The following is a 15,499-nucleotide window of genomic DNA, read 5'->3' as shown; positions in this document are numbered from 1 at the left end:
GGGATTCATGACATTTGAAGCCATCATTGAGAAGTCATAGGGGAAGTCTGCTTTCCTGGAGCTTGGAGGGAATCTTTGACAATGTCACAAGAGCAGGTGGAAGGGAGGCTCCGGCACAGGAGGACAATGGCAGACGGGCGGCTTACCTATGCTGCAGCTCTCTGAGAGATGGGGCCGCTGCGCCTCCAGGTTTCTGTAGGAGGAGATGAGAGGGCAGGAGCCTGGTGAACTCAGAGCCTGGCAACGAGCCCCCCCGGGAAGCCCACCCTCTCCCGCCCACCCCTCATAGAGGCCAGCCCCACTGTGCCCCCTGCCTGCCTGCAGGAGCAGGCTGTCCTGATGACACCAGGCTGGGAGCATGGCCCAGGCTGCCGGAGGACAGCAGCAATTCTCCCTAAGATGATGCCGGTAGCATTAGGACACCGGACTACCCCAGCAAGAACTTACAGGGTGAAGTTTACTGGCGAGAAATCGCCACTTGTGATGTGCTGGGGTTCCAGTGTTCTCCCCTGGGTCCTGGAAACCAGAAACCATGGGTGGGGGCTCCCTATTTGTTCTGCCTTCTCCCAGGAAGACACAGGCTGAGTGCAAGGCTTGTTCGCTGCCTTTCTGTTATACTCACAGTACGGGGATCTGGGGCAGGCTGTTCCGCTTCTCACCATCTGGGGAGAGGGCAGGAAGAGGGGGTGCTGGAGCCAGGGACACAGGGTCCTAGATGGATGGCTGACCTCACGGCTCCTATGAGCCAACACAAGGGAGACCCCTTCCCGCCATTCTGTATCTTCTGAGAGTCAGAGCGGAAGTTAAGTAGGCCTTTGGCCTGAATTAGAGCTCTTAGTAGAAGAAATTCTCAGCCTTCCTTCTGCCACCACCCACGTGTTCCAGCTCGGACCCCTGCTTCCGATCCCAAAATAGACACATCTTCACAGGAGGGACAAGTCATGTTCCAGCACTAGCTTTGATCTTCCTGGGGCCACAAACATCTCTGCTCCTGATGCCAGCTCCCCAAGCTGCTTTTGGCCAGGGCCTGCAGCTAAGGACCCAGGACGGTCCACAGGGGGTATCCAGGAGGGTTGGGTGAGTACCTCCTCACACTTCCAAAGCCTCTTTGTTCATATACTGGTCAATGGCTTAGCTTCTCTCGCTCTGCCACTGGGGGCTTGTGCCACATCTGCCCATTGGGCCAGTTTGCCTTTAAATGGAAACTCACCTTTCTTGGGATGAATGATGAGAGAGCCTTTGTGCTCCCCTTGAAGCCGGCAGTAACCATCCACCAGGTCAGCCATGTTCTCGGCCTCTGCCAGAGAGGAGGTTTTGATGGACAAAGACTGCAGAGAAGAGACCAGCCAAGTATGAGACCTGAGACCCTTGGCTAGAGTCTGCCCCACAGGAATGGAGAAGAAACCGCACACTCAGAAGGAGCAGACAAGGCCACCCTTCGTTCCCCTGCCGGGAGTTCCTCAGCACCTCTGCCAGGGATTGCATTCCCCACAGCCACCAGGGGGCGCTCCTGCCACCCCTCCCCACTGGCAACATTAAACCCTGGGAAGGCCAGTTTTGCTAGGACTTATTTTGGTCTCTAAGTGCGTAGCATAATGTCTTGTACCCAGTAGGTGCTCAATAGGTAAGAGCAGAAACTAGGAGAAGAGGGAGTGGGATAGGGGACAGTCAGATGAAAGGAGAGATAGACAATCAGTTGCAGTTGGAGTTCTCTCTGATTATTCCACCCACAAAAAGCCCAGGTTCCCAGAGGTACTGTTACTGAGTCATCATTCACTTGTTCAGAGTTAGATCTCTGATTTGTGACTTGATTTCCGGTCACTTCATCCACCCTAAAAACTCCTCCAACTTATTTCTTGACATTTTTAAACAGCTTTGCTTCCTGATACATCTCCCTTATAATTTTATTGTCAGCCTGGTATAACGTCTGAGCAATGGGCGCAGTTTTCTTAGTGAGATCCCAGAAACCAGGCTGGCCTGGGCAAGAAATCCCAACCTGTAGCTGCATCCCCTTGTTTTAGAGCTTCCAGGTGTCCAGAGACGCTCACCTGGGGGGCACCTTCAATGCCCAACTGTAGTACCGCCTGGCCTTCCTCCAGTGGGAGGCACCTGATGGACTTGATCTGCTTGAATTCAGCTAGGCAGGTGGGCTGTAAGAAAGCAGGGAGCCCTTCAGACCATCCCACTCCTGGGATCAAGCCTTGAAGATTGGTCAGTATGGGGGGGGGGGAGGAGGAGCTGCAAGGAGGTCCTGCATGGAGGAGAGACCTGCAAGGAGGTCTCTCCATGGTGTGAAGAGAGAATCAAAGACTATTAAGGCAGAAGGGATCATCTGGTCTAAGCTCCTCACTTTGCAGAAGAGAAGAGGAGTCTAGGGAGCCAGGAGTTGCTCACCGTCATATGCCAAATTGGTGATAGAGCCGGGACTGGACCCAGGTCTTCTGCCTCCCAGAGAATGATTGTCCCATCTTGCCATTGCAATATCAACTTTTTTATCTGAGCCAGAAGAGCAGTGATAGTGCCCTTCCCTCCTCTCTTCCCCACCACACCACCCTGCTGCCCAGGGTTCAGGAGATAGTCATGGGGAAGTAAAGAACTGTCTGCTCCATGTCCCAAACACTCTCTCTACAGCTACTCAAACCAAGGGCCTCTCTGCTCTCAGCAAGGGGCAGGGACGACTGGTAATCAGGACAAGGTAGGAGGCAGCAGAGAGGGGGAGACTGCTCAGCCTGGGGTGGGTGCAACCTGCCCCCAGTCTCTCTCTACCTTTGCATCTTGACTTGTCAGCTGGCGGATGCCCTTCGGGCCGATGACCAGGTCCACAGTAATGTTCCATCCTTGCTGGAATAAAAGAGGAGAGAGGACTGTTGCTTCAGGTTTGTCTCCCTCATATTTCAGAAAGTTGAAAAACAAAAAGTTCACTATTTAGACACAGGCCACTCTATCTCCTGTGCCCTCCAGCTCCTTCGATCTCATAACCCTACAGTACAGACTCCCCTCCTCCCTATACCCTGCCTACTCTGCCCACTTCCCAGATTTGTAGCCAAGATTTCAGTTCCCTTCCTCAGGCAAGCAGTTTAACATTAGTTGCATTTTAGGGCATGTCAGCGAGGCCCAGCTGCTCGAGGACCTTTGCTTGTGTGTGTTACTTCGAGCCAACACGCCTCTTCTTGCCCCCAAGTCGGCCTTGTGGGCCCCTTTCCCGAGAGGCCTGGAATTTGGGTCAGGGAGAGAATAAAGAAGATGTGTCATTACAATGAGTTCACAGCGATAGGTCTCCTGGTCGATGTTGGCAAAGCCCGCGAGGGTGTTGAAGAACTTCATGACGCACTCCTCCTCCCTGAGCGAGGCGTACTGCTGGAAGGTCTGCTGGATCATCTTCCGGAACTGCTTGGGCTGGGGGTGGAGATGGTCAGTGGTGAGCCGGCCCTGCTCCTCCAAGCTCTGATTCCTTCCCTGATCTCACCAAAATCCTGTCTGCTACTGTAGGGTGGTCCTCAGGCCTTTGCCACGAGAGCAGCAGCCATCTGTTCACTAAACCACACAACTACTATCTCCAGCGAGGCTCACCAGAGCCCTGGGATGGAGGCATGGGAGGTAGCATCCCCAGGCCACAAAGATAATTGGCCTCTGATGTGGAACTGGAGCCAGGTTTCCTAATTCCCAGCCACAGAAAGGGCCCACTGGATATTTTTAGTGGTTCTATGTCCAGATGGCCCAAGACACTAGAGATACCCTGGCTTTCCTGAGTATCCCCCACCCAATGCCATTGGGCTCTAGTCATAGAGACCAGCACAAAGGGGTTCTCTCTGGGCCCCTTGCCCAGTGGTTTCCTCACCTTTAAGTTCTCCTGCATCTGCTTTGGGAAAAACAGGTCCAGTCCTACTTCTTTCCTGAAAGAAGAGGAGAAAAAGTGGCATTTGACTCCCCCTCACCCCTAACTTCAGACCAATCAGGAAGAGATATGATGGACTGAGGACCAGGAAGATAGGTCCTGCCTGGCTTTGGTACGGAGATGAACAAGGTAGGGAGCAAGTAGGAGAAGCAGGGCAGTGAGGAAGGAAGGGAGGAGAGGCAATGACCAGTTTCAGGACTTACTCCAGGAACTCGAAGTTGGACTTTTTGTCAAGTGCATTGTGGGGCATGTCCTTGAAGAACCGCCTGGAGAGAAAGAAGTCATGGAGAGGTTGATGGTTGGAGAACAAGGCCATCAGAGTTGGGTCACCCAAAGCCACACATTGGTCTAGAAGCTCCCTTTCCCCTGCCAAATGTAGTAACCAATCGAAGGGAGAATATTAGAGTGAAAAAATTTGATATTTACAAAACCACGAAGAAAAAGAAAACCCCCAAATTTCATTCCTAGGAAGGACTCCAGCCCTGTTCTTTGGGAGGCCCAGCTCTGGGACCTCCCAGTTGTTGGGAAGAAGAGAAAAATGGTGGTTCTATCTTTGGCCTCTAAAAACAAATGACCCAATGCCGCCAACGCGGATTGTTGGACGGCCTAGCATTTAGTGGTCGAGTATATATATGACCCTCTAATGAATTAATTCAGTAGTTCTCAACCAGGGGCAATTTTACACCTCCCTCTCCAGCCTGGAAACATTTGGCAATGTCTGGAAATCTTTGGTTGTCACATCTGGTTGGGAGGAAGGTGGTCCCACCAGCATCTAGTGTGTAGAGGCCAGGAATGCTGTTAAGTATCTTGCCATTCACATGATGGCCCTCCAAACAAATTATCTAGCACCAAATGTCCCTATTGCTGAGATGGAGAAACCTGGGAGGTTGATACAAGGAGAGAACTCAGGAATCTAGGACAAATGTTCTTTCCTGACTCACTTCTCTCTATAGAGTATCTGACAGAGTGGGATAGCAGATCCTGGAGGAGTATGCCAGCTGATTAAGGCAGACCTGTACTTTGGAAACCAAACAACAGGTAAACAGCAATGATATTCAGTTGTAGGACGTGAAGAGCCTATCCAGGATTCTTCCCTGGACGCAAGGTCATTTTCCTCCTACTTCTACCTGAAGGTGCTGGTGATTAAGATCCCAAATTTCCACACAGCCAATCATGGCAGCTTTAGAAAGTTTTCTGAGTCAAGGGTGAGTGGATGGCTCAGCTGGTGCCGACTTTGCTCAGGTCATGATCTCAAGATTTGGTTTGTGAGTTCAAGCCCTGCATCTGACTTGCTGCTGTCAGCGCAGAGCCCGCTTCAGATCCTCTTTCCCCCTCACTCTCTGCCCCTCCCCCATCTGTGTTCGTTCTCTCCCCAAAATAAATTAAAAATAAATAAATAAAATAAATAGAAGGTTTTCTGAGCCAGTGCTACGGGATTGACCCCCACATTCACAGAAAACCTCAGAGCAAGCCTGTGAAGTGAGGATTACAGGCAACACGGCCTACAGCAATTCCTGTTGGCTTGAGGGAGCTACAAAATGTACTCTAGATAGCTGAACAAACTGGCTTGCTGTACGCACCTATTTAATTGGCAAATGCTCATCAGAGAAGAGGATTTTAGATCTTTCAGGGTTGTCCATTCATTCAAATATGTACTGTGCTCTCATTCGGTGCCAGGCGAAGGCAGCACTAATGCTGATTTCAAGGATTTGACAGGATTTCACAATCTAGTGCATGTGAGCCATTCATTCCTAAGTACAGAGGATCCATACAGGGTAAGGTAGATGGGGTGGGCGTGAGGAAGAGGGGCCTTCAGGATGGAAAGGCCCTTGAGTTGGCTCAGTGGGAAGAACCTATGGCCACCATCCTGCTTGTTATGGACCTTTCACAGGCAAGTCCTGAGGTTTTCTGTGAATGTAGAAGGTGAACAGGCAACACTGGCCCAGTAAATTTTCTAAAGCTGCCAGAATAAAAAAGAGTTTACCAGGTTGAAAAGAGAATGAGAAGAGTATGCCAGACAGTAGGCTCTGTGTCCCAGCTCCTACTGGAGCTGAAGACACAACAGTGAAGAACACAGTGGAAACCCAACATTCAAATATCTCCCAGGATTTTGCCTAGTGCTTAAAGAAACATTTACTGAATCACTTGAATGGCAGATAGGTGGAAGAAAAAGGCAGCCTGGAGGGAAGAGCAGCCAAAGGAGGCAGGGGACACTGACCAGAAATGGGGCTGGCTCTTTTTTCTAAGGACCAGACAGTGAGCGCCTTACCCTCTGTCAGCCACCACTTGTCCCCATGGCTCTCATGTATCCACTCTTGCTTCCCACCCTGGAGGCAAGTCCAAGCTGGCTAAGAGCTCCAGTCCCTGGAGGGTCCTTGAGGCCACATACCTGAGCTCCAGGCAGCCCAGCTGCAGGGCCATGCCCTCGCTGACCTTGCTGGCATAGCGTTGCATGTAGTCATTCCGTAGCTGGTGGAGAGAAAGACCAAGGTTGAGAGTCATGCCCTCCTTCCCTGTTTCCCTGACCTTAGGCTCCAAGAGATGGTGGGTGCTTTGAACACAATCCTGCTGCCCTGAGCTATCTCTCTCACACAGCCCACCATGCACAAATGTGTAGTGGATGAAGAGCAGAGGGGGAGACTCTCCCTTTGCTCTGCCTCTTCCTCTAGAATTCTCTAGAATCATGCCTCCACAGGCCAAGGCCTTCAGGTTTTTTGAAGCACTTTCAGACACATTTTCTTATGGCTTTATGAGGCTGGGGTTCAGATTCTTCTTTCCACTCTTCATTTTAGAGGTAAAGAAATAGAATTTGGGGATGAGTCAATCATTTATTCAAAGTCTTTTTGGTACTTAGTGACAGATGTCATTCACTCCACAATAAAAGTCTGGCTTTGTCTTCAGAAAACCAAGAGGGAGACACAGGTGAGAGCTGAGACCAGACAGAAAATAATGATGGCCTCTCACACATCCTCAGCACTCTGTGCCAAGTCCTGTGCTAAGCACTTTACATTTATTACAGCCAGTGGTGTGTTGGAGCAGCTCCAAACAGCTCATGAAAGCCAGTTATTAAATTTTCTGAAGTTTTGCAAGCTGTATGATATCATATTGGTAGCTTGAAAAATGCCATGATAGGGGAATATTTACACCATGGAAATTGGCAAGTGTAATAAATCAGAGATTTTTTTCTTCAGAGAGCTGGTTTACCAGCACCCTGCTAGTGATACCTCACAACAACCCTATAAAGTATTATTATTATCATCTCCATCTTCTAGAAAAGGAAATAGCTTCAGGCAGTTACATTAAGCCCCAGGAGGATACTAGGTTAGTAGCTGGCAGCACTGGCCAGAAGCCAGGCATGTCAGAGTCTGTGTGCTAAGACCACCAATTCTCTTTGTACCTGCTCTGCCTGCCCATCACCAGGTCTCCTGAGAAGTAAATAGTCACCAGCAAAGTCCAAAAGTAGCTATACATATGGGGCAGGGTAAGCCAGCACTTAATTAGCCATAAGAGAACCAAGATGGAACAGCTGCCTAGGGACAAAGGCATGTCCCCAAGAGAAGTTTCCTAGATTGGGACCTCCAAAATCTGGGCTTTGTCTCTCTATCTCCCCAGGAAAGGATGAGTAATAGGGCCCTGGGGACAGGAAGAAAAAAATACTTCTACCTGTTGGTAAAAATAAAGTAGCGTTGTCCTGTCTTCTTTTAGGCTTTCCATGAAGTCCTCTGGTAAGTAGCGGATTTGGAGGTCATACCTGCAACAGGAAATTCAGACTCTCTGGTTGACTTAGGGAAACTTGTCATTTAAGAGTCTGCCCATAAGGCTCATGGCCACCCATTCGGGAGTTGTTTCTTCTTTCCCTCCTCTGTGGTCAGGTGGAGGACTGTGGGGAGACCATGGAGGACAGAGGGGTGGCAAGCAAGTGGTGGTCTATACTAGTCCTGACTCTCCACCTTGTCCCCCTCATGGCAATTGTTTTCTTTAGGTTTGCAGATCAGCCCTTGACCTGGTTTTCTATTTTCCCTGCCCTACTGTTCCTCCTTCTCCGTAGCACCAAGAGCATCCTGTCTGGGGATGTTCCTGATATCTGCCCTTGGGAGAGGGGGTGTACTGTGAGCTCATGTTAAGTCTTGGCCAATAGATGCATTGGATGATGCAAGAGAACTAAGCCTAAAATGCCACTCAGATTTTCTAGAATATTCTCAGAGGTTAGGAAGTGCTCCCAGGAATTACTTCCCTGGGCCTCCCCACTCCACACTCCTCTCCCCCCATTTGAGAGCCCAGGGCTCTTCTCCTACCTCCATTCAGCCTCCATGTGCAGACACTCGTACTTTTCCTGAACCTCACCCACTGTCATCTGTGGGTGTAGCCAGTGGATCTCATCCGACTTCATGTGCTTCAGCCTCAGGCCATAGCACTCACCCAGCTGGATGTTGGGCCCTATCCGTCCGCTCAGCAGAATGGAGGCAATGACCTCCTGGGGAGGAGAATAGAGAGACACAATTCAGGTATACCCCTTCTAGGCTCCCACAGTCCTCATGCATCCCCCAGAAGACAATGTTTCATTTATCTCTGATTCTCTAGCACTTAGTGCAAGTTTTGGTGCACAGTGGGCTCTATCCGATGAATGAATAATTTGGTAAAATGAGACAGAGATAGAAAAACTGAGAGGAGAGAGGAGAGGCAAAGGAGAAAATGCAATGAGGCAAAGAACACAGATTCTGTGCTTCTGCAGCACATTTCAACCAAATGGATTAATAATTACTGAGCATCCACCATGTAAAAGCACTCTCTGAATGGCTCCCAATTTAGCCAGCATTACTGAGCATCTATAGTAGGCACTCAAGGCACCTTGCATACATTATGTCATTGAATCCATACAACACAGGGAAGTAGGTGTTACATCTCCATTTGGCTGATGTAGGTTACACAGCTCATGGAATTAAGCTGGGGTTTTAAACCCTGGGCTAGTGGACTCTGTGGATTTCTACTGGGCCAAGCTGCTTCATGGGGTGCTGGGGCTGGGCAAGGCAGAAGGATAGGATTCACATTAATGGATTAATTTGGCACACTTTCCACATAAGAATAATGGCCATAGGTAATAGAGTATTGACAAGAGATTAGGAAATCTCCTTATTCCTGCTTTCTTGTTGATCAGAAGTCAGCCTGCCCATAGCCTGATGCCATAGCTTCCTGGCCTCAAGCTAGAGCTGGATCAAGAAGAGGCCCACTGAGGGGCACCTGAGTGTCTCAGTTGGTTAAGCATCCAACTCTTGATTTTGGCTATGGTCATGATCTCACAGTTGGTGAGATGGAGCCCTGCATCAGGCTCCATACTGACAGCATGGAGCCTGCTTGGAATTCTCTCTCTCCCTGTCTTTCTGCCCCCACCCCCACCCCTGCATGCATTCCCCTCTTCTCTCTCAAAATTTAAAAAAAAAAAAAAAAGAGGCCCACTGGGCAGCTTCCTGGAAGCCCATCTATAAGGTCCTGCCTAGCTCTGAAATCACATTATTTTCAGTTTAATTCATGTTTCTCATATGGTTACACACATAACGGGTAAATTGAGCCAACTCCCAGTGGAGCAGAAAGTACCATCAAAGGCAAATTTTAAAAACTCTTCTTATTTTCACTAATAAAATATTAAACCCGTATTTAAATAGTACTGTTTTAAAGAAATACCAAATTATTGGTCTGCCTGGACACCCACATGTGTTGTCCAGCTCTGCCTCCTGCCAGCTGTCTTCAAGTCCATGGAGTGGTGAAGCTAAAAAACCTTAAGCCTGAAAAATCCTTTTCCCATTAGGGAAGCAGATCTCCATCACAGCAGTCAACTCTTGCTCTGTGAGACAAATAGCGAAACTGAGGCATATAAAGTACCCATTAACAGTTGTCACAAATCAGTTCAGGAATCAGAATTACCATCCAGGGATGGGAAAGAAAGCTGTGATCAATGGTACTTATAGGAAAGGGACTCAGACAAGAGGGAGAGCTCAAGGCTGTGAAGTTGACCATTTTGTCATTATTTCCACCCATTTCTCCTGCTACTGACCCTTGTACTGCTCTTTCCACTCATACAATGATATTATCCAGAGACCCCATGTCATTACTGAGCCCATCTGGAGTCCCAGCTATCAGGTATTTTTAAATATAGAGTCTTCACTGCCCCAAATGAAACTTATTTGGCCTATGTCTGATTTCTCCAGGGCTGGGACCCTTGTAATTATTGGAAATTTCAAACATACATGAAGTACACTGAAGTCAAAAAAACAGTATAATAAACACTGATACACACATCACCCAGCTTCGACAATTACCAAAACTCTGCCATTTTTGCTTCATCTATTATTCCATTGACCACCCAACCACCACTTTTGACAGTTTTTTTTTTTAGTTTATTTATCTTTTGAGAGAGAGAAAGAGAGAGTGAACAGAGGAGGGGGAAAGAGAGAGAGAAGGATAGAAAGAATCCCAAGCAGGCTTTGCACTCTCACTGCAGAGCCTGATGTGGGGCTCAAACTCACAAACTGTGAGACCAAGACCTGAGCCGTAATCAAGAGTTCAACACTTAACTGACTGAGCACCCCCCACCCCTCCCACCCCCCCGTGTGCCCCTACAGTTCTTTAAAGGTAAGATTTACAGACATTAAAATGCATACATTTTATGCATACAGTTTGTATGTAATCCACATGCCAAAAATTAAGATACAGGACATTTCAAGACACCCAGAAAGTGCCCTCATGTCCATTCTCAGTCAACCACCAAGCCCATGCTCACCCCAACTCCAGGTAACCAGCTTTTCCTCCCATTTTTACTTAGTTTCACCTGTTCTAGAACTTCATATAAATTGAAACATTGAGTATATATAAATCATTCTCCTATTTCTAGATACCTGAACTGTTTCTTATTTTTTTGCTATTGTGAATAAAAGTATTATGAACATTAATATACAGGTCTTTTTATGTAAATATGTTGTCATTTCCTGTGGACAAATACTTAGGAGTGAAAATTACTTTGTCAAAGGTAGATATATGTTTAACTTTATAAGAAGCTGCTAAGATTATTCTGTTTTATATTTCCACTGTGATGTATGAGATATTCATTACACTACATCCTCACCAACATTTGGTGCCATGTCTTTTTTTTTTTTACATTTTATTTATTTTTTGAGACAGAGAGAGACAAAGCATGAGAGGGGAAGGGGCAGAGAGGGAGGGAGACATAGAATCCTTAGCAGGCTCCAGGCTCTGAGCTGTCAGCACAGAGCCCGATGTGGGGCTCGAACCCACAAACCGTGAGATCATGACCTGAATCAAAGTCGAATGCTTAACCGATGGAGCCACCCAGGCATCCCCTAAGTCTTTTTAATATTAGTCAGTTTAATGGTTATATATAGTATCTCATTGTGTTTTTAATTTGCATCTCCCTGATGACTAATGATATTGAGCATATTTTTATCTGGCCATTCATGTAATTTCCTTTGTGAAATATTTGTTCCAATTTTTCTCATTTTTCTGTGTTGTCTTTTTATTATTGAGTTGTAGGCAATCCTTATACACTCTAGATAAAAGTACTATGTATATGTTTTATAAATACTTTCTCCAGGTCTGCACTATGTCTATTATTAATTGTCTTGTCAGTTTCTTTTGATAAAGTCTTCTTATTCAAAATTTTCTTTTATGGTTAGTGCTTTCTGCATTCTGTCTGAGAAATCTTTGCCAGCCACCAAATCATGAAGATACAATCCTGTTTTCTTTTATAAGCTTTATAGTTTTAACTTTTCCTTTTAGGGTCTGTAATCCATCTTGAATTAATTTTTGTGTATGGTGTGAGGTAGGGGTTAAAATGTACTTTTTTTTCTCATAAAGATCTATGGTTATTCAGCATTGGTTTTTGACTTTCATTTTCCAATTGAATTGTTTTGCTGCCTTTGTCAAAATCAACTGGCTGTATAAGTTTAGATTTATTTCTGGACTCTCACTTTCTGATTTATTGATCTTTGTCTACACTCTGCTAGTACCACACTGTCTGCATTACTGTAGCTTTAGAGGAGATTTTGAAGTCAAATAGCATAAGCCTTTTACCATCTCCTTCCAAGATTGCTGTGTTATTCTAGGTCCTGCATTTCCATATACATTTTTTTTTAATTTTTTTTTTCAACGTTTATTTATTTTTGGGACAGAGAGAGACAGAGCATGAACGGGGGAGGGGCAGAGAGAGAGGGAGACACAGAATCGGAAACAGGCTCCAGGCTCTGAGCCATCAGCCCAGAGCCTGACGCGGGGCTCGAACTCCCAGACCGCGAGATCGTGACCTGGCTGAAGTCGGACTCTTAACCGACTGCGCCACCCAGGCGCCCCTCCATATACATTTTTTGAATTAGCTTGTCACTTTCCTATTTAAAATGCCTATTGACTCATGATTGAGACTTTGTTAAATCTATAGCTTAGTTGGGGGAGAATTGACGACATCTTAACAACATTGAATCTTCCAATCTGCAAACATGGTATATCTCTCCACTTAATTTTATTTTTCTTTAATTTTCCTCAGCAATGTTTTGTACTTTCAGTGTCTAGTTTTGCAGGTCTTTTGTTAAATTTATTCCTAAATAGTTTACGTATGTTGATGCTTCTGAAAATTAAAAACATTTAAAATTAATTTTCTATTTTGGGGTTCACTCCCTTGGGTGGCTCCCTCTTCCCCAGGATTTTTCTTAATCTTCTGGCTGCTCAAGTCAGCCCTAAATTCTATCCTCTGATGCCTCAAATCAGTAAGGCTGCAGCTTTCTGCCCCTCCCAGCCCTCCCAGATTGGAAAGTGCCCTCAGGCAAAAAACCAGAAATTTGCAAATCTCATTCCTTACAGTTCAACTCTCAAGAGCAGGTTTCCCTCTAGTTTCTGCTGGTTATGGTCACTCTCCAGGGCTTTCAAGACCATTTCCTTTTTATCTTGTCCAGATTTTGCCATTGTTATCAGCAGGAAGATCAGTCCAGGCCAGGGATTCCACCATTTTTGAAACCTCTGTACTATTTTAATGAATAAATCTGTACTTTCTGCAAATGGAAGAAGGTTGGGAGTCAGAGAGCTCCCTTTAGAGCTCCATCAGAGATTCTGGTGCTTTTGTAAACACAAAGAAAGCCCTGAAAAACAAAATCAAATCCTGGTGTCCTCTTCTTCTACTTTTTTATCTCCCGCCCCCTCCCCCCCAGCCCCCTTGCAGCTCATGGTATGGCCAAGGTCAAAATCCTGAGGCTGAGGGGTTGGCAGTGGCTGCAAAGCCAGGAACAGAGTAAAGGAGGAGGTGGGGCCAGGGACAGAGATGCTGTAGTGGTGAAGATAACATTTACCTACAGGGGGATCCAGCAAAGGAGTAAATGTATTAAAGATAATGGAAAATGGGTTTCTTAATGTTGGCGAAAGTACTCAAAATAAGGAAAGAAGGCTAGAGTGGACCCTTAGGTGCATTGGAATTTGAAGTATTGGTGAGAACTCATAGTTTTAGGGGGCTGGAGAGAGGGAGGGAGAGAGAGAGAGAAAGAGAGAGAGAGAGAGAGAGAGAGCACTCCTGCAAGCCATGTACCCATGAGGAGTGAGCATGTGCAACTGAGAGCACATTGAAAGAGCCTGAGGTCAATGACACCAAGATAGTTATTTGCATACCAAACACTGAGTCTTAGTTTCCGAATACCCTCCTGCACTAAAAGGGTTCAGGGATCCTTGGAGAAATGCCTGATTACAGGTCTGGGGCAAACAAAGTACAAAATAAGCCTGGAATATCTTTTTGTCCTAGAAAAAAAGGGAAGTATTTAGAGAATGTTGGGGATATATAACAAGGAAACAGTATTAGCTTAAAGGGGCTGGCATAGGACAGACACTTAAGTATAAAAATATATAATGACAGGAATGGGTTATATCCCACTGAATAAAACATAATCTGAGGCAGATAGATAAATAAATAAACTGGGGAGAAGGGAATATTCTTCCTTACAATAGAATGCCAACTAGCAAATATGGTAGAAGAAAGGATGGAAACAGGAAATCACCATTTGGCAACAAACTCAGTGTTGGTTGGTTCAGGCATGATTCATCAATGGATGATAAGGCTGGAGGGTGGAGATCTGATGATGAATAGGATATTGACATAGTTTCAGTGTATCTTCCCTCAGACTCTAGTCATACACACACACACACACACACACACACACACACACACACACTAACCTGGCAGACACAAATGATCAGTTTATCAAGGTTAACATCATCAGTAGGAGAACAGGTAAACAAAGCATACCTCCCACCTTGATGTACTGAGAAGAGCACAGCATCTTTTCTGAGATATTCCTGCCAAGAGTTCGTGGTCAAGTCTAGTTATATAACCCAGTGAGGGGTCTCCTCACAGACCTATAGAATAAAAGGTCTGTACTCTTTTTTTTTTTAAACCGTTACCATTTTCTTAAATGTTTATTTATTTTTGAGAGAGACATCATATGTGCCAGTGGGGGAGAGGCAGAGAGAGAGAAGGAGAGAAAGAATCCCAAGAAGGCTCCATGTTGTCAGTGCAGAGTTGGATGCAAGGCTCAAGCCCACAAACCAGGAGATCATGACTTGAGCCAAGATCAAAAGTTGGGTGCTTAACCAACTGAGCCACCCAGGAGCCCCTGTTACCACTTTTTTTAATTGAGGGATAAATAACACATAACATTATATTGTTCTGGAATACAACATGATTCAGTATTTGTACACACTGAGAAATGATCACCACAACAGGCTCGTTACCATCCATCACCACACATCATTACCAATTTTTTTTCTTGTAATTAGAACTTTTAAGAGAGGGAGAGCAAGCAGGGAAGGGGCAGAGAGAGAGAGAGAGAGAGAGAGAGAGAGAGAATCCCAAACAGGCTCTGTGCTGTCAGGGCTTGAACTCATAAACCATGAGATCATGACCTGAGCTGAAATCAAGAGTCCGAAGCTTGACCAACTGAGCCACCCAGGTTCCCCTCTTGTGATGAGAATTTTTAAGATTTCATCTCTTAACAACTTTCAAATATACAGCACAGTAGTATTGACTACAGTCACCATGCTATACCTACATCCCATAACTTATTTATCTTGTAACTAGAAGTTTGTACCTTTTGACCCCCTTCATCCATTTTGCCCATCTCCTCCTGTCACACCTCCCCTCTGGCAACCATCATTCTGTTCTCTATAAGCTTGGCTTTTTGTTTTGTTTTGATTTGTCTGTTTATTTGTTTATTCGTTAGATTCTACCTATGAGTGAAACCATATAGTATTTGTCTCTCTCTGACTTATTTCACTTAGCATAATACTCTCAAGTCCTCTTCACGTTGTCATGAATGGCAAGATTGCATTTTTTTTATGGTTGAGTAATATTCCACTGTGTATCTATACCACCCTTCTTTACCCATTTATCCATCTATCGACACTGGGGCTGCTTCCATATCTTGGGTCTTGTAAATAATGCTGCCATGAACATGGGGATGAATATATCTTTTTGTATTAGTGTTTTCATTTCCTTCTGATAAATACCCAGAGGTGGAAATTCTGGATCGTAGGGTAGTTCTATATTTAACTTTTTGAGGAACC

The 15,499-nt window shown here is 45.8% G+C and overlaps 1 protein-coding gene across 7 annotated transcripts in view; it reads right to left on the bottom strand.

Annotated features, from left to right (window-relative positions):
- PTK2B (protein tyrosine kinase 2 beta) overlaps window positions 1–15,499 on the bottom strand; it is a 132,995-nt gene that overhangs the window by 24,848 nt on the left and 92,648 nt on the right. For 3 of the 7 annotated variants that reach the window (XM_047855493.1, XM_047855487.1, XM_047855489.1), the window contains exons 3-14: window positions 8,191–8,369; window positions 7,559–7,646; window positions 6,285–6,364; window positions 4,099–4,161; window positions 3,839–3,893; window positions 3,256–3,396; window positions 2,767–2,841; window positions 2,049–2,150; window positions 1,211–1,328; window positions 623–662; window positions 448–516; window positions 147–193 (exon numbers count right to left, since the gene is read on the bottom strand). In XM_047855493.1, the coding sequence (XP_047711449.1) occupies window positions 147–193; window positions 448–516; window positions 623–662; window positions 1,211–1,328; window positions 2,049–2,150; window positions 2,767–2,841; window positions 3,256–3,396; window positions 3,839–3,893; window positions 4,099–4,161; window positions 6,285–6,364; window positions 7,559–7,646; window positions 8,191–8,369 (1,057 nt within the window). Of the gene's footprint in view, window positions 1–146; window positions 194–447; window positions 517–622; window positions 663–1,210; window positions 1,329–2,048; window positions 2,151–2,766; window positions 2,842–3,255; window positions 3,397–3,838; window positions 3,894–4,098; window positions 4,162–6,284; window positions 6,365–7,558; window positions 7,647–8,190; window positions 8,370–9,602; window positions 9,735–12,755; window positions 12,946–15,499 lie in introns of all 7 variants that reach the window. The other 4 variants (XM_047855488.1, XM_047855491.1, XM_047855492.1 and 1 more) reach the window with 3 other exon arrangements.

This window comes from Prionailurus viverrinus, chromosome B1, assembly GCF_022837055.1.
Source record: "Prionailurus viverrinus isolate Anna chromosome B1, UM_Priviv_1.0, whole genome shotgun sequence".
In the NCBI taxonomy this organism is placed as follows: Eukaryota; Metazoa; Chordata; class Mammalia; order Carnivora; family Felidae; genus Prionailurus; species Prionailurus viverrinus.
This window is presented reverse-complemented; position numbering and strand designations above follow the sequence as displayed.